Consider the following 27,353-nt stretch of genomic DNA (forward strand, 5'->3'; position numbering starts at 1 on the left):
GTATGCCCAAGATGAAGTGAGTTCTCTCACGAAACGGGTTAATGACAATTGCCTGCACATCCCCGTCGGCGTTGTTGGATAAATCTTGAATTTTGGGACTGGGAATGTGATTACATCTTCCACGATTCTCTCCATGGGCTTCCATTCAAAAATTTTTTTGCATGTTGCACTTTAAATGAAAGCAAGGAACTGTACGGACTGTAAAGACTTGTTTGAACTACATATGTGCTGTATATGATTATACTGTGTATTTCTGTATTGTATATATTTGAACACATCGCACTTTGCACTTTGCACTTTTACATGTGGACAGGAATATATGTACATTCGTTATAGTGGTGTCCTGGTATTGTGTGGTTTCTTCGCAACAATTGTTCCAGGGCCGCCCGTGGTTTTTCCAATACTAGAAGGTTGAGCTGAACTGTAATTCAATCACAAAAGCCAGGGAGAAGGAATTTGCCACCCAGGCAAATTTGCCTTGTGTGTGTGTGTGTCTTTTGCTTGAATTCTAGAAGAGGGCTCCTAAAAATCCCTTAACAAAGTACTACCATTTTAGTTAGTATTACCATTTGACGTCAGCAGGATCCACCCTATGACATCAAAAGGCTGTGCCCACAGTCAGGGCTTAATGGTAGAACTTCTGCTTGGCACGTAGGAGGTCTCAAGTTCAATTCTCGGCATCTCCAGTTAAAAGGGGCAAACAGTATGTGATGTAAAGGATCTCTGCATGAGACTCCAGACAGCCACTGCTGGTCTAAGTAGACAAAACTGACTTTGGTGGACCCACAGTCTGATTCAGTGTAAGGCAGCATCATGCAAACCTCAGAGTTTAAGGTACTGGAGACCTGGCAATTCTAGCGGACATTACTTGAAAAGTCCTTTAACCTGGATAGGGTCGCCAGCTCCAAGTTGGGAAATTCCTGGAGATCTGGAGGGTAAAACCTGGAGAAAGGGGGGTTTGGGGAGGGAAAGGACCTTGGCATGGCATAATTCCATAGAGCGCACCCCCAAAAGTAGCCATTTTCTCCAGGGGAACTGATCTCTGTGGCCTGGAGACCAGTTATAATTCCGGGAGATCTCCAGCCACTACCTGGAGGCTGGCCACCCTAAACCAGGAGTAGGCTTTTCATCAGTTTGTGGAGTCCATAGTTTAACATGACATCTTTAAATGACATGAATATGTGCCAAACCAACTGAAATTAGGTTGGTCCACTGATTGATTGCTCTGTCTGTTTCCTATGAAGCAAACATTAACAAAAGAACTGGAAATAAAAGAAATGTGGCTTGTGGGGGCAAGTGTGCGCGCAGGGAAATCTTCTAGCCAAAAAAGGGAGAGAATTTGCATCTTAAAGACTCGCTAAGTCATTAACATTCTTCTCAGGGATAATTAAAAGAAAGCTGAATGAAAGCTGTTCGTGTGTGTGCCTTTTTTTCTTTCCGAACCACAAACCCCATCCAGCCACTGAGCGAGGCAATAATTGTGAAAATTGGCTTTTTGAGAACTTTGAGTCTCCTCCTCTTACATTACGTCTCTAAGCAAAGTATCCAGTTGGTGTTAGCTTCTGAAGTCATCCAAGCGGCTTTTATGTGCGGCTGAATCACAGATCTTTAGCATATTTGAAAGCAGCCTGGGTCAGTTTGTCAACCCGCCTGTCAAAAAGAGACACCCCCTCGCCGCCTCACCAAGAAATAATCAAAACCGGGAGAGAAAATGACTGAATGCCACAAGATCAGGTAAAGTAGCTCATCCTTTCTGTCTTCTTTTCCAGATGCGATGAAAATGAGGTTTCTGTTTTTGTACAATGTGCTTTATTCCTCAAAAAACTTTTACTTGGGAGTAAATGACATGCAGTTTCTAATAAGTAATTTTGGGATTTCAGTCACATTTAAAGTGGATCTTAATAGTTATCATGTTTTTAGATCTTCTTTCAACAATAAGTTCTCTGTTGGAAGACGAGGGCAAATTTTTGACCCCGTTATCTCATTTACTTAGATTAACTTGGGAAAAGGAGCTTTGTCCTTCAGAACTGGACACGATGTACCTTCCTTGTTCTTCTTCTTCCATCTTAATTTTAGATGAATGCACGCAGTTTCCCTGGCTTGTGACACGAGCCTGGAAAATGCAGGAATGGAAGGGGAACCAGTAGCAACCTGGATCTGAGTGGAAAGCAAGTGCAGTTGTGTAGAGACTAAAATACTACAAAAGAGGGGAAAGATATTCTACGCACACACTTGCAAACTTTTGGCATTGTGAGCTGCCAAGGTTGGGGAAGACACAAAGTCCAGAGGTCTTAATGCCTTCGATCTCTGGGCAGAGTGGGTGATTGATAGTTGCACAATATTTGGGGTTGGAGTGTGTGTAAGGGGGCTGTAGATAGAATATTTGCCTGTGGGTCCGTGGTGGAGAATGGCAGACCTATGTGGAGTCTTGAGATCTGTGAAGTACAATCCATTGTCCGTTCCTGGCCACTGTGACAACCGCAGTCTTTTCTTTTTCCCTTCCACTAAATAGGCCAATGTTAAATCAAAATGGTGGACCCAGAGAGGTCCACAGCAGAGATCTCCTGAGGATCTCCAGGTCTTGAGAAGAAGAAACACTTTCCTCCTAACCTTGGTTTTCTGTTGCAAACTTTTCCCCTTAAGGCAAAACAGAGAAATTTGAACAGTCAGTGTCTCCCCCCATGGCTGCTTTTCACTGTTTAAAAAATTGCACAAGAGATGTTAAGAAGATCTGGCTCCAGTAGCGCCTTAGAAACCAACAAGATTGTCATGGTAGAAGCTCTCAAGAGTCAAAGCTTTCTTTGTCCAATAAGAGGTCTTAAGGACCTCTTTCCATCTTGTCTAGTTTGATCACTTATTATTTTCAACCATAAGGACATGCTGGCTGACATTTTTCAAAAACTTGTTTTTAGGTAAGCTTGCCTGATCACAGTGTTGGTTGCATATATTGGCATACACTAGAGAAGAATCCAAATATACATCTGTTTCTCAAATGCTTCTCAAGCTCTCCTTTTAACCCTATTTCCTTCCTCTTGCCCCACTCAGCAACCACACCCGCTAGAAGAACCAGGTTTCCTTTCTCAGGTTCCTTCCTCCACCCACTTACCCACCCACCACAACTTCAGCAGCTGAGGGCAAGTTCATAAACAGAATGGCTGCAACACACAATAGTTTTGCACATGTGAAGCTAGCAGTCTTTTTAGTGGAAGCTGTCCTCATGGTTAGAAGACCCCATTTGCCAGAGATGTGACAGATGGGGGGCAGTGGGGGGCAGCTGACATTTTCTTGAATGTGAGAAAGTATCTCTAGGGAGAGGGAAGGTGGCTTAAATCTATGCAATAGCTGTGTGGGAGGGGAATTTTTTTCCCACGCTCCTTCCCACGCTTTGACCCTCAAAGCCATCTCTCCTTGGTGGTAGCCAAGTTGGGAGGCGGGGACGCCGGCACCCCTTCCTGAGGAATTGCATGGCCTGTGGTGCTTTCTTTCTTGAGCCACAGTGCTCCAGAAAGTTTTCTGATACACTGCCAAGTTTAGCAATCACACTGTGCCCATGTCTCTCTCCTCCTCCCAAGAGGGGCACAGGGAGGTAAGAGAGTAAGGATATACTGGGTGTGGGGGGGAGATAGTTACAGAGAAGCAGGGAGCGCTACAAGCTGCTTAATAAGTTTAAAGGGATTTACTTGTATTCAGCACTGATAAAATATTAGTTTAATAATATGTAAATGTATCGGTCATCTAAGAGCCTTCTCCCTCCCTAGCTGGAACGTAAAAACTCAGAGTTGGAAGGGTCTATAAAGGTCATCTACTCCACCCCTGCTCAGTGCTATCCAGCTGCTGCCTGAACATCTCCAGCAGGAGAGAAACCCCTACCCCCCCCCCCCCCCCAGGTGATGATTCCATCAACATTGAACTTACGATTGAGAAGTTTCTCCTAAAGTTCAATGGAAATGCACATGCAGTCAAACCTTGTCCTCTATAGCAACAGGGCACCCGTCTTTGCCTTCTTCTATGGGATGGTGTTTCGGTATTTGCAGCCACATCTTTGCTTCTTCCTTTATCCTGTCCTCATAGGGCTTGCTTCCCAGACCCCTAGCCATTGTGAGGCAAGATCAGGTTTGCTTCTTCCTAAGCAACTACCTAAAAGTACTGCCTATATAGTTTTCATATCTCCATAAGAATAAAGACTAGAGTGGATTTTTAAAAAAACAAATTAATATTTAGGAAAGGGGCCTTGAATATCCCTGAGGGAGCATGTGCACATTGGCGCTATGTGGTTTCTGTCCTGAATATACATACATATGTGGCACAGCCCTCAATCAGTGCGTGCCGGGGGAAACAAAGAAATAGGGCTAGAAACGCAGGTTCAAATCCCTACAGTGTGTGCTTGGTGTTCTTGAGGCAGTGACTCTTGTCTACTGCACCTACCTCACAGGGTTGTTGTGAGGATAAAATCAGAGGTGGGTGGGAACAGAAATTGCTCTGATCTCTGTGGAGTTCTCTGGAAAAAGGGCAGAATAAAAATATGATAGATAAATGGCATTAATAACAGCGACAACAGTGTGGTTATACAGCACTCTTCTAGACAGATTAGCGCCCAACTCAGAACAGAGAACAAAGGCAATGTTATTATCCCCACAATACAGCTGGGGAGCTGGGGCTGAGAGAAGCAGCTTACCCAAGGCCGCGTGCTAAGCACATGGCAGTAGTGGGATTCGAACCAACAGAGTGCTGATTCCAAGTCCAGCCATAACCGCTATGGTACAGCAGCGCTCCATCCCCATTAAAGCCTATCTGAATGGAACTCTTACGAAAAGAAAACAAAAAGTCAAAGGTCTGTTTCTGCAGGCATCGAATTTGGTTGCTGACTAGATCTCTGAGCCAAATAGGTTCGGAGGTGAGGTGCCATCACTAAGAAGGCTCTATTTCTGGTTGCTGCCAAATTAGCTTCTGCAGGTGGGGCCACACAATGAAGGCCTGTGCTGCAGAGCCGGGCAGGCACGGGCGCATTTAGTGTGGACGTGTTTGGATTTTCTGCAGGACAAATGTTGTGTCCCGACATGTAGTTTGAGAACCGTAAAGGTTGTGTTTTCCTCTTCCTTTCCTCAGCAATTCATCTGAGACGCAGGACATCCTGAAAGATTCTGGAACTGGTCAAGAAGATCTGGCAGGTAAATAAATCACAGAATCCTAGTGTTGGAAAGGGGGCTTCTTTAGTCCAACCCTCTGCTCAGGGCAGAAATCCAAAGCCTGAGCATTCCCAGTGGATGTCTGTCTGTCCAACCGTTCTTGATGACCTCACCCAAGGGCCCTCAGCCCTTCAAGGGAACCGATTGCCACTCTTGAACCACTTTAGGAAAGTTTCTCCTAATGTGCAACCGTGTTGTATCTACTCTCCTGGAATGGGATCCCATTATATGTAGCCATGGTCTCTGGAGTCTGGACCAGCCGAGAATGAACGCTTGCTTGCTTCTATGAAGCTTCTCAAAAATATCAGAAAGGCCCCCAGAACTGGTGGAGGACTGTAAATTGGATGTCGGCCTTTATTCTTTCTGTGTTCCCCTCTTCCAATAGCCTGCCAAGTTCTTCCCACAGGTCTATTGCTTGTGTGACCCAATAGCACGAGAATCTTTGGGCATGGGAAGCGTCTAGGTGCCATATCTGCTTCCTCCAATAGTTCAAAGCCAGATCACGTTCATGGAAGCCCCAGAAGTGGATCACTACAGTTCTGTGCCCCTCCACAAGGTCGGCCTGGTCAGAATTTTTATCCTATTGCGAATGTTTCTTCAACTCAGGTGTCTTTAAGTTCAGTCTGGCACAACAAAGAGCCAGCACAGTGTAGCTAGTTGTGCTTTCTCAGGGCCAAGCTACAAGTGACGAATGACATTTGAACAGCAAGTGAATTGAGTGGAGGGCAAGGGAACAGGGAGAAATACACCTGCCGTTCAAGTGCCATTTGTCACTTGTAGCTTGGCCCTCAGTCTAACCTACCTCACAGGGTTGTTGTGTGGATAAAACGGAGGAGGGGAGTACCACATACACTATCCAGAGATCCTTGGAGGAAACTTGAGATAAAATGAGATGGAAATCCAGCTTTCCTCGCTGCTTACTTTCTACAAGGAAAGCTCTATCTGCTTAATTTGTCCCTCCAAATTTGGGAACCTTGACCTGCGATATAGTTGATTCACACAAGCAGTTTGCCATTTGAAACCTCAAGGAGCCAGGGGCAGATGTACATATGTGAAGCAGCGCTTAGTCTAAGTGGCAAAACCACTTTTTAATATTTGCTACATTCCTCAATGACATTCTGCTCCCTCGGGAAGAGATGGCACCTCTCCATCGAAAGCTGGCAGACAGATGTTGAGCGACAGAAAAGCCATTCTAAGTTCTCACAAAAGCAGCTTTCTCTGGAGTCACAAACAGCTGGCCGGGGCCCCACTGTCACCACCCGACTGATCACAGACCAAAAGGGTGGAAATATCGCCTCTGTCCCGGTTCGAAGGATATGAAGCTTGAGTTTGCCCACTGTTGCAGAGAGGGAATCCCAAAATCTAGCTTTTAAATGTGCAAATAAGGAAAGGATTCTTGCCCAAGGCTTCAGTTCCGTGCACGATCACTTGAAATGAAGTTCTATAGAACTCAATGAGAGGCAGTGGTGTGCAGTGGTTAGAGCATCTAACTAGGATCTGGGGAAACTTGGTTCCTCACTCTGCTGTGGAAGCTTGCTGGGTGACCTTCAACTTGTCATTGTTAGACTAACCTATTTTAAAGGGCTGGCTTGAGGATAAAATAGAGAATGCAGGTCGTTTGGGATCCGCATTGGAGGAGAAAGCAGGATACATAAAGCATGTAAGTATCTAAGTAAATAAATACTTACATGTAAATTTGATTTTTTATTTATTTATGTTATTTATAGTCCACCTTTCTCGCTGAATGGTGAAGACTTCAGTATCACCTTTAAGACTAACCAACTTTATTGTCGCATAAGTTTTCGAGAACCACAGCTCTCTTCGTCAAATGCATGGAGAGGATTGAAGAAACTGGCCAAACCACCTCTATATCTCTGGCCAGTTTCTTCATCCCCTCCATGCATCTGACGAAGATAGCTGTGGTTCTTGAAAGCTTATGCTACAATAAAGTTGCATCTGACGAAGAGAGCTGTGTCTCTCAAAAGCTTATGCTACAATAAAGTTGCATCTGATGAAGAGAGCTGTGGTTCTCGAAAGCTTATGCTACAATAAAGTTGGTTAGTCTTAAAGGTGCTACTGGACTCTGCTGTTTTGCGACTACATACTAACACGGCTAACTCCTCTGGATCTTTCTCACTGAGACTCAAGATGGATTATATAGGATCAGGGTGTAAGAAGGGCATAGAAAGGAAAAAGGAAGTGCTTACAGCCACTTCTGTTGTGGTTGTATTGGGAGGGGTGAAGATACTTCTGGTGAAATTCTCCAATTTCTGCAGCTCATAAAGGCACAAGAGTCTTCTTGGGGTACAAACTTGGCAATCCTAGGACTTACGCAGTGGTTCTGCTTACATAGTTTAAGAGTGCCAGATCCAAACTAGGAGAGGGGTCCCATTTCAGAGACATACAGAAGGGAAAATTGTGCTAGGGATGTAACAGGCCCAATATGCTTCATGGACAAATGGAGATTTGAACTCAAGTCTCCTAGAGACTTATCCAACCACTATGCCACGCAGCCTCTCCCTCTGTCTATGGCAACAGCCATCTCAAGTAACTTGGGTAAAGCTGTTCAGTTGTTTTTCTTTTTGCATTTTTCCCTCGTTTCCTTTTCTCCTCAAATGGCTGAGTTGCAGAATTGGAACACTGTCTCTTTCTTTGGGGGATTTGTTTCCCCCGTTCAGAATGACCTTTGTCACTCTTCTTTCTGCTACGGTCACAATGCATTCCACTCTGACTCACTAACCCTCTTTTCTCCCCACCTCCTGCCCTATGGGCAAGTTGGATTTTTTAAAACAAATTTATGGCTTGGAACAACAGCTGTGAGGTAGATAAGATCCTTAAAGATAAAGATGTCTCTCTGGGAACCAAGATAATTCAAACTATGGTATTCCCTATCGCCATGCATGGGTGTGAAAGCTGGGCAGTGAAGAAAGCTGACAGGAAGAAAATTGATTCATTTGAAATGTGGTGCTGGAGGAGAGTTTTGCGGATACCATGGACAGCCAAAAAGACAAATAAGTGGGTACCAGATCAAATCAAGCCTGAATTCTCCCCAGAAGCTAAAATGACAAGACTGAGACTATCGTACTTTGATCGCATCACGAGAAGACAAGATCCTCTGGAAAAGTCAATAACGCTAGAAAAAGTGGAAGGCAGTAGGAAAAGAGGAAGACCTAAACCAAGATGGATTGAATCAAGAAAAGAAGCCACGTCCTCCAGTGTGCAGGATCTGAGTAAGTCTGTTAACGATAGGACGTTTTGGAGGTCTTTCATTCATAGGTTGGAGGCGACCTGACAGCACATAACACACACGCGCGGCTTGGAACATTTTACTTTTCGAATCACACCAGAAATACAGACTGTCACACCGTGAGAAATAATGGAGGATTGGGGGATAAATGATTTTGAAAGTCTGTCCACCATTCTTCTCTAGCATTGCCAACTCTGGGTTGGGAAATTCCTGGAGATTTGTGGGGGAGGCCAGCATTGAGGAGGGGAGGGACCTTAGCAGGGTATAATGCCATAGAATTTACCCCTCTGAAGCAGCCATTTTTCCCCAATGGAACCTGTCTGGGCGAACCTTTGAACCTTTCCTCCTGATATGCTTGTTTTCTTCTTGCGCTGTGCAAAACCCAGCAGGGCAAAGCACCTAGCAGTTGGCAACCCCGCTAGATTCTATAAACATTCAAGGGGGGGGGGTCAACATTTTCAGGCTTCACAGTACAGGTTGGGGGGCTTACATGATAGAATATTCCTTCGTACCTTGAAAGCTAGCTTGTCAGGAAGACACTTTCCTGATAGGCTAGCTTTCTTTAATAGAAGAAACCTGCCGTGGTGTGAACCACCCTATCCGCCAGCATACCTCCTCAGTATGATCTACGGCAGAGCAACTCATAGATACTGAACTCCCCGATTCTCCCATGGGAGGGGAAAAACACCCTCTTACCAGATTGCCTGACTGTTTGGATGGTTAAAGGGGAATTACTCCTTCTTACCCAATTGGTGGCATTAGATCTTTGAACAACACATTGAGTGTGCTCTCATTTATACTTGAGATAAGCGGGAGCAGCTGATTTGTACAGTTGCCATCTTTTGGAGAGATTAACGGATGCAGATTTGTTAATTAGCTAGTTATGAGCATGGCTGGTTGACCCCTGTGTAGCCATTATGTAACGCGGCAGCCCCCCCCCCCAACGGCCCCCTATCGCACGTCTCCTATTCCTTGAACACTAAGAGGGGAAAGCTGCCTATTTTTCAGCAGATACCAGCAGGAGGCTGCCAAGCTGGGATTCAATGTTAGGTCGCCCAGACATGGTGGAAGCTTAGCTGTTGCAAGAACTGGGCTGTTCCTCAAGGCGTGCAAAAGACTGTGTTTACACCACAAGAGAAAATCACCTTTGTTATAGAAAAGCTCTGGACATTGATTAACTAGAAAGGCAGGGTGTGCCTCTCTAAAGAAGTAAAAGTAAATAGAGGATGGCCAACTTTTTGGCATTGTCTCTGCTCCTCTGCAGCTTGGTGGGGAGGCAAAAAGTACAGATGAATGCATGACCTTATTCTGAGCCAGATCTCTGGTTCAGCAAGGTCAGTGTTGTCTGTTCTAACTAGTAAAGAGTCCAGTAGCACCTTTAAGACTAACCAACTTTATTGTAGCATAAGCTTTTGAGAGCCACAGCTCTCTTCATCAGATGCAGAGAGCTGTGGTTCTCAAAAGCTTATGCTACAATAAAGTTGGTTAGTCTTAAAGATGCTACTGAACTCTTTACTATTTTGCTACTATAGAGTAACACGGCTAACTCCTCTGAATTTTGTCCAGGGGAACTGATCTCTCAGAAAGAAAGAAGATGGAGATTAAATGACTCGCTACTGTTGCAAGAGAAGGATTTGGTAGAATATTTTAAACTGAGCAACACAATTGATGTTAACCCGACAGCAATATGGGAAGCTAATAAAGCTTATATCGGAGGAAATTTATTGGCAATAGTGGCACGAAAGAAAAAAGAAAAGCAGGGGATTATACAGAATAGGATAGAAAAATTGAAGACATCAGAGTAAGAGCCCAAGATGATTGGCAATAAGAAAAAATGGAAGGAAATGAAGCCATTGAAAAACCAGTTACACTTATTGGAAGTAATCAAACCATTTAAGCCACACCAGCACTGGCCCTCCTAACAATTTGAGAGGAACAAAATGGAAGAGTGGTGATGCTAGAATGTCAGATTTCTATGAAACACGGCAAGACTTTATTTCATACACGAATCAGAAATGTACCCAACATCAACAATTATCTGAACGCTTCCTCAGATTATGGAAAAGGGATTAGATATACAGCACATAAAGAAATGCTTTAGGAAAAAACTCCCCTATGCTGTTAACAACTTCCTCTCTGAGTTTATATCGTGCAAGATAAATGTGAAAAATGAGTCAAAACCAAGTCGTCTGTCAACAATTGCGACAAAAATCAAGTCATCTGTCAACGATTCAGCTCAACATTGCCTGTTCTGTGTGTTTTTAAAAAATATGTGTTGTTTTTTCTTTTCCTTGTGTAATCTTGTTTATGTCTTTCGTTTAGATGATGCTTGTTTTTGTTATGTTTGAATTTTTTTTTTTTAAAAAAAAAAGACTTATTGGAAGTAAAAGAACTGCACATCATGTTTCGATTTGAGGCATCGAAGCAGGCCAGACCAATCACTTGGCAGCTTCTTCTAACTAGCTTTATTCTAGTGGTTACAGTGTTGGATTCGGATCTGGGAAGCCCAGGTTCGAATCCCCACTCTGCCAGGGAAACTTGCTAGGTGAACTTGGGGCAGTCATGCACTCTCAGGGCCAAGCTACAAGTGACAAATGACACTTGAACGGCAAGTGTATTTCTCCCTGTTCACTTGCCCTCTACTCAATCCACTTGCCAGGCAAGTGTCTTTCGTCATGTGTAGCTTGGCCCTGAGTCTAACCTACCTTGCAGGGCTTGTTGGGAGGATAAAATAAGAGGAGGGGAGAATGTTGTAAGTTATTTGGGTTCCTATTGTAGAAGATAAGTGAGATATGAATGAAGTAAATAAATAAAAGAAGTTGTACATAGTATGGGGCAGGGGACTCTGAATTTTATTAATTTATAGAACAGGTTTCAAATAGGGATGATCGATAGATACCACATTGTACAAAACAACTGCTTGTTTTTTAGCCTCTGTCTGGACCATATCTGCCAATGGGTTGGTCAACTTGAGGACAGATCCAAGCTGCTCCCAGACTCCAGTAACAGTTCATGAAATGTTCCTAGACTCTGTCGAGAAATATGGATCTCTCAATGCGATGGCCAGCAGGAAGAACGGGAAATGGGAAAAGATCACCTTTCTGGAATATTACAATCTCTCTCGGAAAGCAGCCAAAAGCTTCCTCAAGGTAAAGGTTTGGAACATGAAGTGGCAAAAACAAAAAAATCGCGCACCCCTTCCAATAGCTTTTGTGTGGCACCTGTCCATCTCAAGGCGTAAGAACTTTGCAAGAGATTGCCCCACTGCCATAGGACAAAATAGCAAAGAGTCCAGTAGCACCTTTAAGACTAACCAACTTTATTGTAGCATAAGCTTTCAAGAACCACAGCTCTGTTCATCAATAGTAAAGAGTCCAATAGCACCTTTAAGACTAACCAACTTTATTGTAGCATAAGCTTTCGAGAACCACAGCTCTCTTCATCAATAGCAAAGAGTCCAGTAGCATCTTTAAGACTAACCAGCTTCACTGTAGCATAAGCTTTCGAGAACCACAGAGAGTCCAGTAGCACCTTTAAGACTAACCAACTTTATTGTAGCATAAGCTTTTGAGAACCACAGCATCAGATGCAAGGGTCTGCCATAGGGCAGACTCATCTGTCTTCTGCTTCACTAGCCTGCTGTACACATGAAACAAGAACGAGGCAGCCAAATCTGATGTGGGTTGCCCTGCAGTTTTTGTGCACTGCAAGAAGAAAACTAGCATTTCAGGATGAAGGTTCGCCCTGTTGTGCTAGCTGTCTACTTGCGGGGAGATGATTGTCCAAGGGAGCATTCAAAAATGTCATCCCTGTTTGTTTCAGTCTGAAATGGTTCATTCCATTGGGCTACGCCAGCACTCTATGCCACCTTGTTCCTACATGTAGATCCAGTCTAAGCTCTGCCTTTTTATAGTCATCCAAACACACTGTCCTAAGTTTCTAAGTAGAAGGCAGTGGCAGGTGTATTCTCAAATCTCCCCTTTCCTAGTTTCTGCGTTTCTAAAAAAATGATCCTTTTGAAGGGAGATGATGGGGTTAGAACTTGGGACCTTCTGTATGCAAAACAGGAGTTCCATTACCGAGCTTAGACTTCCTCCCTTCCTGGCCTGTCCCATTTAGATACCTTTAAAGGGCATAACTAACAAATAGATGTTGCTCATTTTGCTGTTTTATCTTTTTGTGGGTGGGATCGGCTTGTGTCCTTGTCTTCCCTTCCCAAAGGACTGATTCATTTCCAGTGTCCTCTCCTCCTTTATAGCTTGGCCTTGAACGATTCCACGGTGTAGCGATAGTCGGGTTCAATTCTGCAGAGTGGTTCATTTTGGCAGTGGGAGCTGTTTTTGCAGGGTAAGGCATGCTTGAGTTGTGCTACATCTAGTGACTAACTTATTTTTATTTGACTCTTTTCCTCCTGCAGTGACAGGGAGGAATGAATCCCCTGTTCGCATTCTCTCTTCTCCTGTGTTTGAGATCTTTTGAGCATGTCAAATGATATTTTAATGCATTAAAGGGTTTTAAAGGTGTATGAGGCCTGTGGCTGAGATTGGCTGAGCTGCCCTGATGTCACAGAGGGTCAGAGCAGGCAGACTGTTATTGGCTAAGCTGTTCAGATCCTAAGGACCTCATTGGCTGAGCTGCTGTGATAGACAAGGGAAGACAGAAGATCCTAGAAGGTAGCAGACAAAGAGAGGAAAGACAGTAAAGAGAACTTTCACACAGGGGCACCCATTAAAATGAATGGACAGTAGATATGGGAAATGCAAAAGATTGTAAGTCTTCACATATCATATTGTTAATTTGTGGAATTCACGCCACAAGATGTAGTGCTATCCACTCCTTTAGAGGTTTCTTAAAGGGAATTAGATACATTCATGGAGGATAGATCTATCAATGGCTGTTTGTGCTGATGGCTAAATGGAAACTCCATGTTCAGAGGCAGTATAACTTTGAATGCAAGTTGCTGGGGGGGGGGCAATCACAGAGGGAAGGTTTTACCTTTGTGCCCACCTTGTGGGCCTGCCATAGCAACTAGTTGACCCCAGTTGGAAATAAGTCTTTAGGCCAGAGGGTCAAACTAGGAAAGTAATGTTGGAAGAAGTGTCCGAAAGAGTCCATATATGATGGGGCATTTTTCACTTTTTAAAAAAATAGTTCTTTTCCTCCCTTCCACAGTGGAATAGTGACAGGAATCTACACAACCAGTTCTCCAGAGGCCTGCCACTATATCGCTCACGACTGCCAAGCAAATATCATTGTGGTAGAAAACCAGAAGCAACTGGATAAAATAACGCAGGTAGGAGGAGATCGCTTCTGTCCAAAGACTGAACCTCGATGTTGCACAGTTAAAGTTATTGAAAACGTTCCTGAAACTCTGAGAACCACCCTTCTTTAAAGTTGCAAGTTAGAATCATAGATTTATAGGGTTGGAAGGTACCTCTAGGGTCATCTAGTCCAACCCCCTGCATAATGCAGGAAATTCATAACTACCCCCCCTCTCATGACTGCCCCACTGACCCCTGCTCCATGCCCAGAAGATGGCAAAACACCTCTAGGATCTCTAGCCAAACTGGCTTGGGAAAAATTGCTTCCTGACCCTAAAGTGGCAATCGGCATCATACTGGGCGTGTAAGAAGGGGCCAAGAGAACTAAGCACAGATGTAACCCTTCCTGCCCTCCCTCTCATGCTCTGCCTGGGTTCACAGAATCAGCATTGCTGTCAGATGGCCATCTAGCCTCTGCTTAAAAACTTCCCCCAAGAAGGAGAGCCCACCACCTACTGGGGAAGCCATGTCCACTGAGGGACGGCTTTAACTGTCTGGAAGTTCTTCCTAATGTTTAGCTGAAAACTCTTTTGATTTAATTTCAAGCTGTTGGTTCTGGTCCGACCTTCTGGGGCAGTGGAAAACAACTCCAGGCCATCCTCTATATGACAGCCCTTCAAGTACTTGAAGATGGTTATCATATCACCTCTCAGTCGTCTCCTGTCCAGGCTAAACATACCGAGCTCCTTCAACCTTTCCTCATAGGACTTGGTCTCCCAAAACTCTGAGTTTTTGCATTTGCTTCAAAATCCTGTGTTCATAGGTGGTTGAGAAATGGACTGAATGCACCTAGGCTACCTTGATTATCTGCTAAAATCTAAAAATGCAACCAAGTTATATCCGCTATATGTGATTTGCTTCATAGATCTGGCATCGTCTGCCACACTTGAAAGCAGTTGTGATGTACAAGGATTCTGTGCTGGAGAAACGTCCCAATTTATACATGGTATGTACAAACAAAAGAACCATATTAATTGTTCTACTTTATTTGAGCATTTCCCCCTTACCATCATGGAAAATCTGGATGCAGATAAAAGCGCTTTGGAAAATCTTTCCTCCCGATCCTGATTTCTGATATTGAAAGATTCTCTTTCTCCACCCCATGCATTGTTTTATAAACCTCGGTTGTATCCCTCGCCACATTGGTTGTCCTTTTTTTCTACACTGGAAAAAAAATCTTGTGGGCTAGAATTCATTTTTTTCAGATAAAAATCTTACTTCTGTCACCTGCTTCTTTTCCTGTAAGATGGACGAATTCATGCAACTGGGCAACGAAGTTCTAGACGAAGATCTTGATGCAATTATTAGCTCCCAAAAGCCGAATCAGTGCTGCGTATTGATCTATACTTCTGGAACAACCGGGAAGCCCAAAGGAGCTATGCTGAGTCATGATAATGTATGTATTTCCAGACGCTCTGTAGTTAGTAGCCATATCAAAACACAAAGACGGTCCACGTTTGGTGCCTGGCTTTTTAAACAGATGGGATCCGGTCACGTATCGGCAAACCCGTCTTAAGAGACGGCAATGTTTCTAAAATGAACGTGTTGCAAAAATAGCAAGGTCCATTTAGCTAAGCAAGCAAGAGCAGCAATATCTGGATTTCCTAGCTGAGAGTACCTTTCTCCCCTGCTCCAAATGCTACTTGTGGGGTTATCCCCACGGGAAACAGCAAAGCAACCTTCCCCCCTCCCCGTGACCCGATGTCTGGATCTTGTTGAACCAGAGTTGGAGGAACATTTTGTATTCAGCTTTGTCTTATCTGTACAAGATTTTGCTGAGAACCTCCAGAACATTTTATAATTAATGTGATATTCACCAGTTTCAAATATTTTCCCAAACAGCCAAATTTGGGGGCGAGAAAGGAGGAAGCCCCACCTAAAGGAATTGCTTTTGTGCAGTTCTTTTTCAATGAAGGGGCAACTAAGGATAGTGTTTTGGTGAACGAGAAGGGACTGCTTGGATTTTGCCAAAATGCATTGGGTCTGAACCTGGTGGCACTTTCCATTACAACCTCCACCCCCCACGTCCGGATAACGGATACTGGATGCGAAGTTAGGATCTGTTCTGTTCTCTGGCAAGAATTTTGGGTCTGGATCATCAAGCTATTCTCGGGCTGTTTGTTCACAGGCAGGCTATTTTTAATGTGGCCCTCACCCTGGAAAATATCCTTCCCTTGCATCTGTCCTGAGATCCACTTTGTTAAAAGATGTTCCCCTTCATCTGAAACTAAGTTCTGAGTGGCATCAAATGCTTATCCCCCCATCTGCTCTTTGACGCATCCGTGGGATGACGTGGAAAGGCAAATTTAGGCACTTTGGAGATGCCGAACCCGCTCTGCCCTGTTCCTTTCTTGATATTCTCCTGTCCCCGCCTGACCTCTGCTTTAGATTGGCCTCTTACACCTCAAATGACACCTATCAATCATTATATTGTTTTTTTAAAAAAATCCCACTCCTCTAAGGAACTCTGGGCAGCATATATGGTTCTCCCAGCATTTATTTTATCTTCACAACAATCTTGTGATGTAGGTGAGGATAGGCTGAGAGTGTGACTGTCCGAACCAACTTCATGGCACAATGAAGATTTGAACTCAGACCTTCCATTCCTTATTCTGATATGCTAATCATTACGCCACTCTGGCTCATTAATATTATATTCCTATCTCATTAGTTTACCATATGGTCTTCAATGCTGTTTACAACTCGAATTTATATTTTTACTATCCCTCTTTCTAATCTTTAGCCATCGCCATTTATCTGCTGGTTCGACTCCTGCTACTGCCACAAGCTCAGCAGGTTGTCTTAGGTCAGCCTCTCCTCTCAGCACCAGCTCCCCAGCTGCATTGTGAGGATAATAATAACACTGACGTTGTTCACCGCTCTGAGTAGGGCACTAATCTATCTAGAAGAGCAGTATATAAGCACAGTTATTATTACAGAGAGCTGCTTTGGCATAGTGGTTGGGTTGTATATCAGCACTGTGCTGGTTTGAATCCCACAACTGCAATGAGCTCAGTAGGTGGCCTTGGGTGAACCATTCCTCTCAGCCCAGCTCTCCAGCTGTATTGTGGTGATAATAATAACACTGACTTTGTTCATTGCTCTGAGTAGGCACTGATCTGTCCAGAAGAGCAGTATATAAGTGCAGTTATTATTTATTTACTTCATTTGTAACTTGCATTTCTTCCCAATGGGAACCCAACACAGCTTTCATTGTTCTGTCTATGGGGCCAGTCCATCCTTCCCCAGCTCCTCTCCCACCACTTCATTTTTAACTGATTACTGAAAACACAAAGAATTATCAACGTGCCTGCACTAGCAGCAGGTCCGGAAGGCAGCAGAAAGGATGTTAGCTCTATCAGGGCTCATCATGACCCAGCGGATATGTGGCCCCACTCTCAGCTTCAAAGTGAACAGGCCTGTTCCCACACTAAACTTTTTTGAATTCATCCATACAGATAACGTGGACGTCTGCCCATGCCAGCCGAGCAGGCGACATGCAGCCCGCCGAAATCCAGCAGGAGACAATAGTCAGCTATCTTCCGCTCAGCCATATAGCGGCCCAAATATACGACCTCTGGACGGGAATCAAGTGGGGCGAGCAAGTCTACTTTGCAGAGCCAGATGCCTTGAAGGTCTTTGTGGAACGTATTGTGGAATGTATTGCTGAAGTTGGCTTTGTGGAATGTATTGTGGAATGTATTGCTGAAGTTGGCTTTGTGGAATGTATTGTGGAATGTATTGCTGAAGATGGCTTTGTGGAATGAATTGTGGAATGTATTGCTGAAGTTGGCTTTGTGGAATGTATTGTGGAATGTATTGCTGAAGTTGGCTTTGTGGAATGTATTGTGGAATGTATTGCTGAAGTTGGCTTTGTGGAATGTATTGTGGAATGTGTTGCTGAAGTTGGCTTTGTGGAATGTATTGTGGAATGTATTGCTGAAGTTGGCTTTGTGGAATGTATTGTGGAATGTATTGCTGAAGTTGGCTTTGTGGAACGTATTGTGGAATGTATTGCTGAAGTTGGCTTTGTGGAATGTATTGTGGAATGTATTGCTGAAGTTGGCTTTGTGGAATGTATTGTGGAATGTATTGCTGAAGATGGCTTTGTGGAATGAATTGTGGAATGTATTGCTGAAGTTGGCTTTGTGGAATGTATTGTGGAATGTATTGCTGAAGTTGGCTTTGTGGAATGTATTGTGGAATGTATTGCTGAAGTTGGCTTTGTGGAATGTATTGTGGAATGTATTGCTGAAGTTGGCTTTGTGGAATGTATTGTGGAATGTATTGTGGAATGTATTGCTGAAGTTGGCTTTGTGGAATGTATTGTGGAATGTATTGCTGAAGTTGGCTTTGTGGAACGTATTGTGGAATGTATTGCTGAAGTTGGCTTTGTGGAATGTATTGTGGAATGTATTGCTGAAGATGGCTTTGTGGAACGTATTGTGGAATGGAAAACCAATGTAAAGTTGGTTTTTCTCTCAAAAAAGGGTTTTGAGGAAGATGTTGCAGGAGAGTTAAGAACTCTCTCTAGATAATGATCAGATGGTGGAATATGTATCAGATGGCAGAACACGTATACTGCTCATATGGCTGCTTTGACTCCTTAACACTCTTTAAGTATCAACTTGTCAGGATGATTAAAGAATCATAGATGAGAGGCGGACAACAGGTTTTTTTTAGAAAGTTGAAGGTGGAAGGTGGAATATTGTTGGTTTTGAGAAATGGGTTTATGCAGGTTTTAAAAACAGGAACACAAAATGAGCACTGAATCAAAAGGATGGTGTTTTTAAAGAGAGCTTTTAGCAGCTGGGAAAAATGCCTTCCATTTTGGAGATTTCTCTGGGCAACTCTCCAAAGCAGGGCTAAAGGGTTCCCCTGTTTTGGCTGGAACAAAATTCGAGTCATCATATGCAACGGAGTAAGCTTTGACTCACAAAAGCTTGTACCCTGGAAAACTGTGTTTGTTTTTAAGGTGCTACTGGATTCAAATTTTGTTCTACTACTGCAGATGAACACACAACCCTATTAATAGCAAGTAAACTGCTAATCCATGACCTATTTGCACGCCATTACTGAACATGTTGACAAAGCTGATTGTCCACATGGAGTTGGGACACGATCATAACACTGTGTGATTCCTGATTGGTTGGGATAAGATAGAGAAAGTGAGGGTGGTGGTGCAGCCAAAACAGCGTAATACAAAGGGGGTTGAGAATTATTGGGTCGGGAATAAGGTTGTTACAATGGCTGCTTCCACACACATTTGATAATGCACTTCCAATGCTCTTTAGTGATCATCTGGAACTGGATTTTCGTGTGTGAAACAAAAGATCCACTTCCAAAGGATCGCTAAAGTGCATTGAAAGTGCATTATCCAACGTGTGTGGAAACGGCTGGGATGACCCCATTTTCCTGCACAAAATGTTTGGTAGATATACATTCACAAACTTGATGTGGGCTTACATCCAAAATGAGGACTCCAGTCTGTAAAGGTAATCATGAGTATATTCATGTTTCATAGGGAGGATTGGTGGAATTGGAATTTCACCATAGACACTATGTGATCCCTGATTGGCTGGGATAAGATAGGTCCTATAAGAAAGGTTGGCTCAGATTTGAGCTGAGACTTCAAGTTATGCCTGACTTTGGGAACGTCTTCTTGGCTTTTGCAGGGAGGCTTAGTTGATATCCTAAAGGAAGCGCTGCCTACATCTCATATGGGAGTTCCCAGGGTGTGGGAGAAAATCATGGAGAAAATCAAAGAAGTCTCTTCGCAGTCAGGATTTCTGAAGAAGAAAATGCTCTCCTGGGCCATGTCGGTCAGTTTGGAAAGAAATCTGAGCAACTCAAATAGGTACATGTGGAAAAGCAATTAATAGCTTTGGGGGCTGCCCCCCGAAACAAGGTCAGTGATGCCAAAAGCTCGTGGCTCAACTTGCATGAGCAAAATAAGTCCTATTGGCTTTTGAGATCTTGCTAGGCGTTGATGACACATTATCTTCATAACCACGAGAACTTGAAACTACTAAAAGCTAAGATTTTATCGGTCAATATAGGATCCGGCAGCTTTTACGTATCTCTGAAACAGATGACGTTGCCTCTGAATTATTTTTGTGTCCCCCCTTCTCCTTGATGTTTCTTAGTGACTTAAAGCCCTTCCGGATGAGATTAGCAGACTCCTTGGTACTTGCCAAGATCCGCCAGGCTTTGGGATTTTCTCAGTGCCAGAAACATTTCTCCGGAGCTGCTCCTCTCCCCACCGAAGTGATGAAGTTCTTCCTGGGTTTGAACATCCCCTTGTACGAAGCATACGGGATGAGCGAAACCACCGGTCCCCATTGCATGTCTGGGCCGTATGTTTACCGACGTCACAGGTAACGGTAGAGCTTTCTGTCGGGGACACAAACAGGCCATTGTGAAACACCGTTGTTTGTATATTACACAAACCCTTGTGTTAGCAGTGTTTCTAGGATCCAGCCATTTTCTGAAGGGGCGATGCACAAACTCACTGACTTAGAGATACAAACCATACATCAGTCTTTAGTTCAAGGAGAAAGTCACTGCATTTTCATACTGAATCTTCTTTCCTTTCTCAAAAGCTTCCTTCTCAAGGCTGACATGCCTTATTATACATTTCTTTAAAGAATTTTGTAGCTGATGAACCAATTAATTAAGCAAGAACACACAGAAACTTGGCGTGATTCTCACCGTAGTTTAATTACCATCTTATCCCTAAGGTGCAGCTCACCCTGAACGTGTCCTTGGATGATTTCTTTAAAAAGATATCTTCCCTTATAATGCAAAAAAGACCTGCCTGTTGGGGCCTTATCTAGTTCAGCTGTCATAGCTTCTCTCTCCCAAGAATATGGAGCAGATTAATTCAGCCGAAGCCAAGGACAAGATATTGGAAAATCTGTGATTGTGTATCCAGCATATTTTCCCTTCATAAATATTAGCCACAGGAGGCCCCAATTTGGATTGGAACCACAGTGTGTATGTGTGTGTGTGGGGGGGGAAGTCCCTCCTATGCCATTTTCCTTATTTCAAATAGCCCTTCAAGAAGTGATCTTGGGATAATCATTAAGGTGTCTCTATGGTATAGTGGTTAGAGCATAAGACTATGATCTGGAGTATGTTGGCTGCTTTCACACATGTTGGATAATGCAGTTTCAATGCACTTCAGCAATTGTTTGGAAGTGGATTTTCCCAAACAGTTGCAAAAGATTGCTAAAGTTCATTAAAAGTGCATTATGTGTGAAAGCAGCAGTTGATTAGAATCTCTACTGTGCCACTGAAGCTTGCTGGGTGACCTCGGGCTAATCACATGCTCTCAGCCTAACCTACCACACAGGGTTGTTCTGAAGATAAAATGAAAGTAAGGAGATCAAAGTAAGCTGCTTTAGGTCCCTACTGAGGAGAAAGGGGTCAATTCCGCATGGCTTACCTGAAGCCGGGACGTTGCGGAACATGCCGGAAAAACACGGAAGATCGCGTTTTCTCGCACGAGTTTTGTGCGACATCGCGCAAAACTCACGTGAGAAAACGCGATCTTCCACATTTTTTCCGGCATGTTCTGCAACGTCCCAGCATCAGGTAAGCCATGCGGAATCGGCCAGGAAGGGTATAAATGAGGTAAATCATAATCACCACCACCATATATGTTTTCCATATTGCAGAGCAGTTTTGGGGGGGGAAAGCTAATTTGGGAGACAAAAATCTTTGCTTGGATCCTCCACTGACATTTGACCCTGGCTATTTCCCTTGCATTTTTCTGCCTCTGGTTGATGTTTCAATTTTTTTCAGCTGCGGCAAAGCAGTTCCGGGCTGCAAAGTAAAACTGATGAACGAGGATGCTGAAGGCAATGGGGAGATCTGCTTTTGGGGGCGGACGGTCTTTATGGGATATTTGAACATGGAGGATAAAACCAAGGAAGCCATCGATGAAGATGGCTGGCTGCATTCTGGAGACCTTGGAAAGCTCGACAAGGACGGCTTTCTTTATGTCACCGGAAGGATCAAAGGTACCGTATGCCTTTGTTTTGTTTCACGGAGGGCTGGTGGAGTGAAAGTCCTGTGTTGTCCATCTTTGGTGTAATATTCAGAATGCAACAAGGAGTGGCCCGTTTGCTGCCAAATGTCACATGGGATGACCTCCCAGTGCCTGTTGGCTTGGCTGGATTTCACCTCGTGCTAAAATTACCTCCGACTGAATTGAATGGCATCAGCCTGGCTGTTCCGTCACTGGCTGCTCATTCCAATTTTTTTTTTTTTTGACGTCCCAGAGCAGCTGAGTCTTCCTGATTTGGCATGGCTCATTCCATTGCCGCGATCTTGCATTGTACGCCAATGATGCAGGATCAAAACCTGCACTAGACATTTCAGAATGAGGATCTCTGAGAACTAGCAGTCTGACAAAGCTGATCCTACCGTATGCAGAGTCAACCCCCTGGTCTATCAAACTCGGTGTTATTAGCCGATGTCAGGCAGAGAAAGATTCCCGCCCCCACTGTAACACCCATTTTTTGAAATGCTTTAACTAGAGATGCTGAGTAGAGATGGGCACAAACTAGAAAAAAATGAGCAATGTGGTTCATGGTCCGTCGCATTTCACGAACCATGAACTTTCATGAACCTGCCCTGGTTCACAAACCGGTTCATTTGGTTCGTGAAAACATCAAATCCAGGTCAGCAAATTGTCACTTCCGGACCAGCAGAAGGTCTGCAGTGACAAACCAAAAAACGAACCAAATGAACCAGCCTAAAGTTCGTGGCGGTTTGTCGAAAATGGGCTCTGATGAACCGCTGGTTCGCTAACCGTGAACCGGCCCAGTTCGTCACAAACTTTGGTTCGTATTTCAGTTCGTGCCCATCTCTAATGCTGGGGATTGAACTGGAAACCTTCTGCATGCCACGCAAAGGTTCAGCCACTAAGACATCTCCTCATATGAGGCACGTGCAAGTAATGCCGTTGCATAGGTCTGTTGACCATTATAAGTAAAGGCTCAAGAGCAAATGGATTGATTAGATTTATTGTCATTAGCCGTAGGCCATCACAAGATTAAAAAACAAAAAACATGCTTCATCTAAAAACAGTTACATCCAGCGTCATAGTTAGAAATAACCTAGTTAGAAAATAAACTGTATAAGGGCTTGTACCAGTCATACAAATACCCCATTCGAAGAAGCCTTGGATCTGATCTTCCTGGTTGCTAATGCAAACGGTGAAACTCTATAGTTTGCTAACAGGAACACAATTTTCTCAGTTTCTGAGTATGCGGCTGTGGTAGGCAAAATTCTGGCCAGAAATTTAATTCTGGGTGCATTGAATAGCAGGCAGTATAATAGATAATGAGGAAGGCTCTCTAGAGATGGGCACAAACCGGGGAAAAACTGAACCATACGGTTCGTGGTTCGTCAAATTTCACGAACCACGAACTTTCATGAACCTGCCCCTGGTTCATAAACTGGCTCATTTGGTTTGTGAAAACGGCACATCTGGGTCAGAAAATAATCACTTCCAGGTCAGCAGAAGGTCACTTCCGGGCCAGAAGAAGGTCACTTCCGAGTTAGCGGAAGGTCTGCAGGAAGTCCATCCCCTGTTGCCTAGGAAACTGATTGATTGGCACCAGGCTGTCTGCAGTCATGAACCAAAAAATGAACCAAACAAACCAGTCTAAAGTTCGTGGCGGTTCATCAGAAATGGGATCTGACGAACTGAGGTTTGAGAACCATGAACCGGCCTGGTTCGTGCTTAATTTTGGTCCGTATTTCGGTTCATGCCCATCTCTACTCTCCACTGCAGATAGTCCGCAAATACAAACACGGTTTTCCTCAGGCGTCTGAGAGTAACGGCCAGCCAAGAAGGCCAAGAGCAGATTGTGACCATTCACAATAACAGGAATTGGGGGGAGGGCTAGTATATACAAATGACTAAAAATCAAAGCTGAAAAAGAAAACAAATGAAAATAGGTTCACGGCACACTCAAAAGTTAAGTTGTGGTTTTCCTGTTTTATTTCGGTACCTGATATCCCACTGCAACTAGCCTTGTAGATAAGCTCCATCAGGGGTCATTTCATAGAAAAAGAGCTGGAGGAACTCATTAGCATAACTCATTAGCATATGCTAGATCCCTTGACATCACTGGAAGTGTGTCATTAGCATAACTGATTTGCATATGCCACACCCCTGACATCACCTATCCTGACTGTTTTGGATCCAATCCTGGCCATTCAGGGCTGAAATTGGGCCCAAAATGGCAAAAGGGGCTGAAAATGGCCGAAAAGGGGCCTGAAATGGTCAGGATTGGGCCACTGCTGAGTGGGAGAGTGATCCACCAACCGTCAGAGGCCTGATCCAGGCTGTTTCGGCCCCAATCCAAGCTGAAACGGGCCCAAAATTGCTGAGAGTCAGGTGGGCGGGGACACCTGACATGTGACCTCTTTGGGGAACTGCTGGAACTGCGTTCCAGCGCAAGTGAATGGCAAGCGAACAGAGAGGAATACACGTGAGTCTGTCCACTTGCCAGGCAAGTGTCATTCGTCACTTGTAGCTTGGCTCTAAGGAGTCAGCAATTAACAACCAAATCTTATGCATCCTTGCCTGGGAAAAAGCACTACTGAACACAGTGGGATTTACAGTGTGAGTAGACATGATTAAGATTTCGCTGCTGGTTAACTGGCTGCTATTGCCAATGGAGCACAGAAGGCAGAAGAAAGCAATTTTTAAAAATCAAATGTCCTATGTAGTTTTTCCTTCAATTTGAGGAGGAACATTCAAAGAACGTTTTTTTCTCTATGTGTTGCCCAGATTTTCTCCCCTTGCTGAGCGCCAGTAGAAACCCAATGTGTAGTGGATTGTCCTGGCCTGCCGCCTGCTGCTGGTTTTGCAGATTGCATGAAATTTGTTCAGGGGATCGAATTCTGGAATTAGAAATCTAGATGTGTAATTTTACCACTTCCCTTTGCACCTTCCCCAGTCGGAAATCCACACACCCCTTGCACCTACAGCCTGGGTTGCTTTAAATCTTCAGAAAGGATAACAGACTTTTAGGTAACTAGAAAGGTAGTTCGCTGGCTACATTATAGGTGGCCTCTGAGGTTGTGTTGTTTTGTTTCAGTCTGTTTGGGTGTATTTTATGAGAAGCACGGCAAGGTATTCTTCTTGCAACCCCTTCCTTTAGAAAGGCATTATGGATAGAGTGGGCCAAACTAGAAGTGATGAATGACACAGGTTGGACACTTGTCAGCTTCCCTCAAGTTTTGATGGGAAATGTAGGCAGCTTGGCGGAATGTTGGACAAGTGATAGTTGAAAAGTCTATTAGACAGCAGTCGGAGAGCCAAGCTGCAAGACCAGGATGCCTACATTTCCCATCAAAACTTGAGAGAAGCTGACAAGTGTCCAACCTGTGTCATTCGTCACTTGTCGCTTGGCCCAGTGTCAGATGAGGATCTTGGAGACCCAGGTTAGAATCTCCACTCTGCCACTATGGAAGCTTGCTGGGTGACCTTGGGCCCCTCACGCACTCTCAGCCTCACCTACCTCGTAGGGTTGTTGTGAGGATAAAATGGAGACGAGGAGAATGATGTGCTTTGGGTTCTCGTTGGGGAGAAAGGCAAGGTATAAATGAAATAAAGAAACCAATAAAAATAAACGTGACTGCCGGATGCTCCCCTTTTTTCCAGAGATCCTCATTACAGCCGGAGGGGAAAATGTGCCTCCGGTGCCTATCGAAGATGCTGTGAAAAAAGAACTGCCTCTTCTGAGCAACACCATGCTGATTGGAGACCGGAAGAAGTTCTTGTCCATGTTACTGACTTTAAAGGTATTGGGGGCGGTCGGGGGCGGTCCCAAGGCAGGATTCAACCATTAAGACTGATTCACAAATCTGTGCACGGAACTTTGCAGCATGTGTGAATGGCCTTCATTGAGAAGTACCAAAAGTAACGTGACACTTATGGTGCCAGCGGGTGCTGCGAACTCGTCGGCCGTCTTTTGATGCTGATTATGCATGTGTGAACTCTCCTTTATTCAAGTTCATCAATGTACAAAAGCTTTCCTGTTTATTTCAGTGCGTCGTCGATCCTGATACCTCTGAACCCACAGACTGCCTGACTCAAGAAGCACGCAATTTCTGTGAGAAAGTCGGCAGCAAAGCCACCAAAGTGTCCGAGATTGCGAGGGAGCGAGATGCGGCCGTATACCAGGCCATCCAAGAAGGCATAGATCGTGTGAACGCCCGTGCCGTTGCCAATGTCCAACGCATTCAGAAATGGGCCGTCCTAGAAAAGGATTTTTCCATTGTTGGTGGAGAATTTGGTAAGCCTTTTAAAGCACTGAGCAACATGCTAGGATTTAGCATAAAAAGAAACCTTCCTGTCTTTTTTAGCTGAGAGTGTAGAACTACTTGAGGAGTGGTGCAAAGAATCGCCTGGGCCAGCTGCCCTAGATCAGTAGGGGTTTTTCAAAAAAACAGAAAGGAATTCAGTGGCGTTCTAAGATTATTTAATTACCGGATCATTGCATCCAGCTCATTTATTTTTATTTTATTTATTTATGTCGTTTATAGTCCGCCTTTCTGAGACTCGAATCTGATTATCTCAGAGGCACGCTTGCAGACATTATTTTTAAAAAAGATTTCCTGTTTCTTTTTTGTTTGTTTGTTTTAATATTTCAATGAATAGCTAAGATGAGGTTTCACTAAAGCACGCTGCAACAACGGGTTAGGAATTTGTCTTCAGTAACCTGCCTTTGACCAAACACCTTTCCATGGCATCCAGGTTAATATAACTTTTTCGTTCTAGGGCCAACAATGAAATTAAGACGGCAAGCCGTGACTGAGAAGTATAAAGATGAAATCGAGGCCTTTTATAAAGATTAAAGCCGGGCCCGTCTCTACGAGCTTCCCTAGAACATAAAACCAATTCAGCGACACAAGCTTACGTCAAGCATCTCTGCAGTGTTGGAAATGGGAGGATTTCCCTCGCTTTCTTTTGTTGTAATTCCAGAATTTTGCTATATGTGGCATTTTTCAAACCTCCTTAATCTGGTTTAGCCAGTGTGCCGTAGTGGTTAGAATTCAGGCTAGTACTGCAGAGACTCTGATCCAAACCCCCACTTTGCCACCAAGCTCAGCAAGTGACCTTGGGCCAGACATAGGCTGATTCTGCACACGTTGGATAATGCACTTCCAATCCTCTTTACAGATCATTTGGAATGGATTTTTTCAAGTGCGGAACAAAAAATCCACCTCAAATGATTGATAAAGTGCATTGAAAGTGCATTATCCAACGTGTGCGGAATCAGCCACTGTCAGCTTAACCTACCTCAGAGGGTTGTTGTGAGGCTGAAGATCATAGAACCATAGCACTATCCTGAGCTCCCTGGAGGAAAGGTTAGATAGAAGTGCAATTGATTAATTTGGCATATTGCTCACATTAATTCTGGAACCGGAGATCTTGCAGTTTGGTTCTTTGTACCTGTTAAGAAAACGGCAAACAACCAAACTCACATATTGAGGAATGCATGGCGTTTCACCAATGCACACAGGCCCATCTGTCCACTGGTAGAATGGCACCCCACCCAAAATCTTGAGACA

At 44.0% G+C, this 27,353-nt stretch overlaps 1 protein-coding gene across 1 annotated transcript; it reads left to right on the forward strand.

The window, feature by feature from the left end:
- The first annotated feature begins 1,645 nt into the window (after positions 1–1,645).
- On the forward strand, positions 1,646–26,981 carry ACSBG1 (acyl-CoA synthetase bubblegum family member 1). Its single transcript, XM_055002692.1, has 14 exons — positions 1,646–1,734; positions 5,107–5,168; positions 11,365–11,582; positions 12,692–12,780; positions 13,606–13,726; positions 14,620–14,700; positions 15,001–15,150; positions 17,213–17,389; positions 19,430–19,611; positions 19,901–20,131; positions 21,561–21,778; positions 25,441–25,580; positions 25,828–26,074; positions 26,560–26,981. Exons 1-14 carry the CDS (start codon positions 1,712–1,714, stop codon positions 26,634–26,636), a joined length of 2,016 nt encoding a protein of 671 aa, XP_054858667.1. The 5' UTR covers positions 1,646–1,711; the 3' UTR covers positions 26,637–26,981.
- The last annotated feature ends 372 nt before the right edge of the window (positions 26,982–27,353 follow it).

This window comes from Eublepharis macularius, chromosome 18, assembly GCF_028583425.1.
Source record: "Eublepharis macularius isolate TG4126 chromosome 18, MPM_Emac_v1.0, whole genome shotgun sequence".
In the NCBI taxonomy this organism is placed as follows: domain Eukaryota; kingdom Metazoa; phylum Chordata; class Lepidosauria; order Squamata; family Eublepharidae; genus Eublepharis; species Eublepharis macularius.

Coding starts and splice junctions, on each gene's coding strand:
- ACSBG1 (XM_055002692.1), top strand. CDS start 1,712: ATGACTGAATGCCACAAGATCAG. Junction 15,151..17,212: donor CTATGCTGAGTCATGATAAT/GTATGTATTTCC, acceptor TCATCCATACAG/ATAACGTGGACGTCTGCCCA. Junction 21,779..25,440: donor TGTCACCGGAAGGATCAAAG/GTACCGTATGCC, acceptor CCTTTTTTCCAG/AGATCCTCATTACAGCCGGA.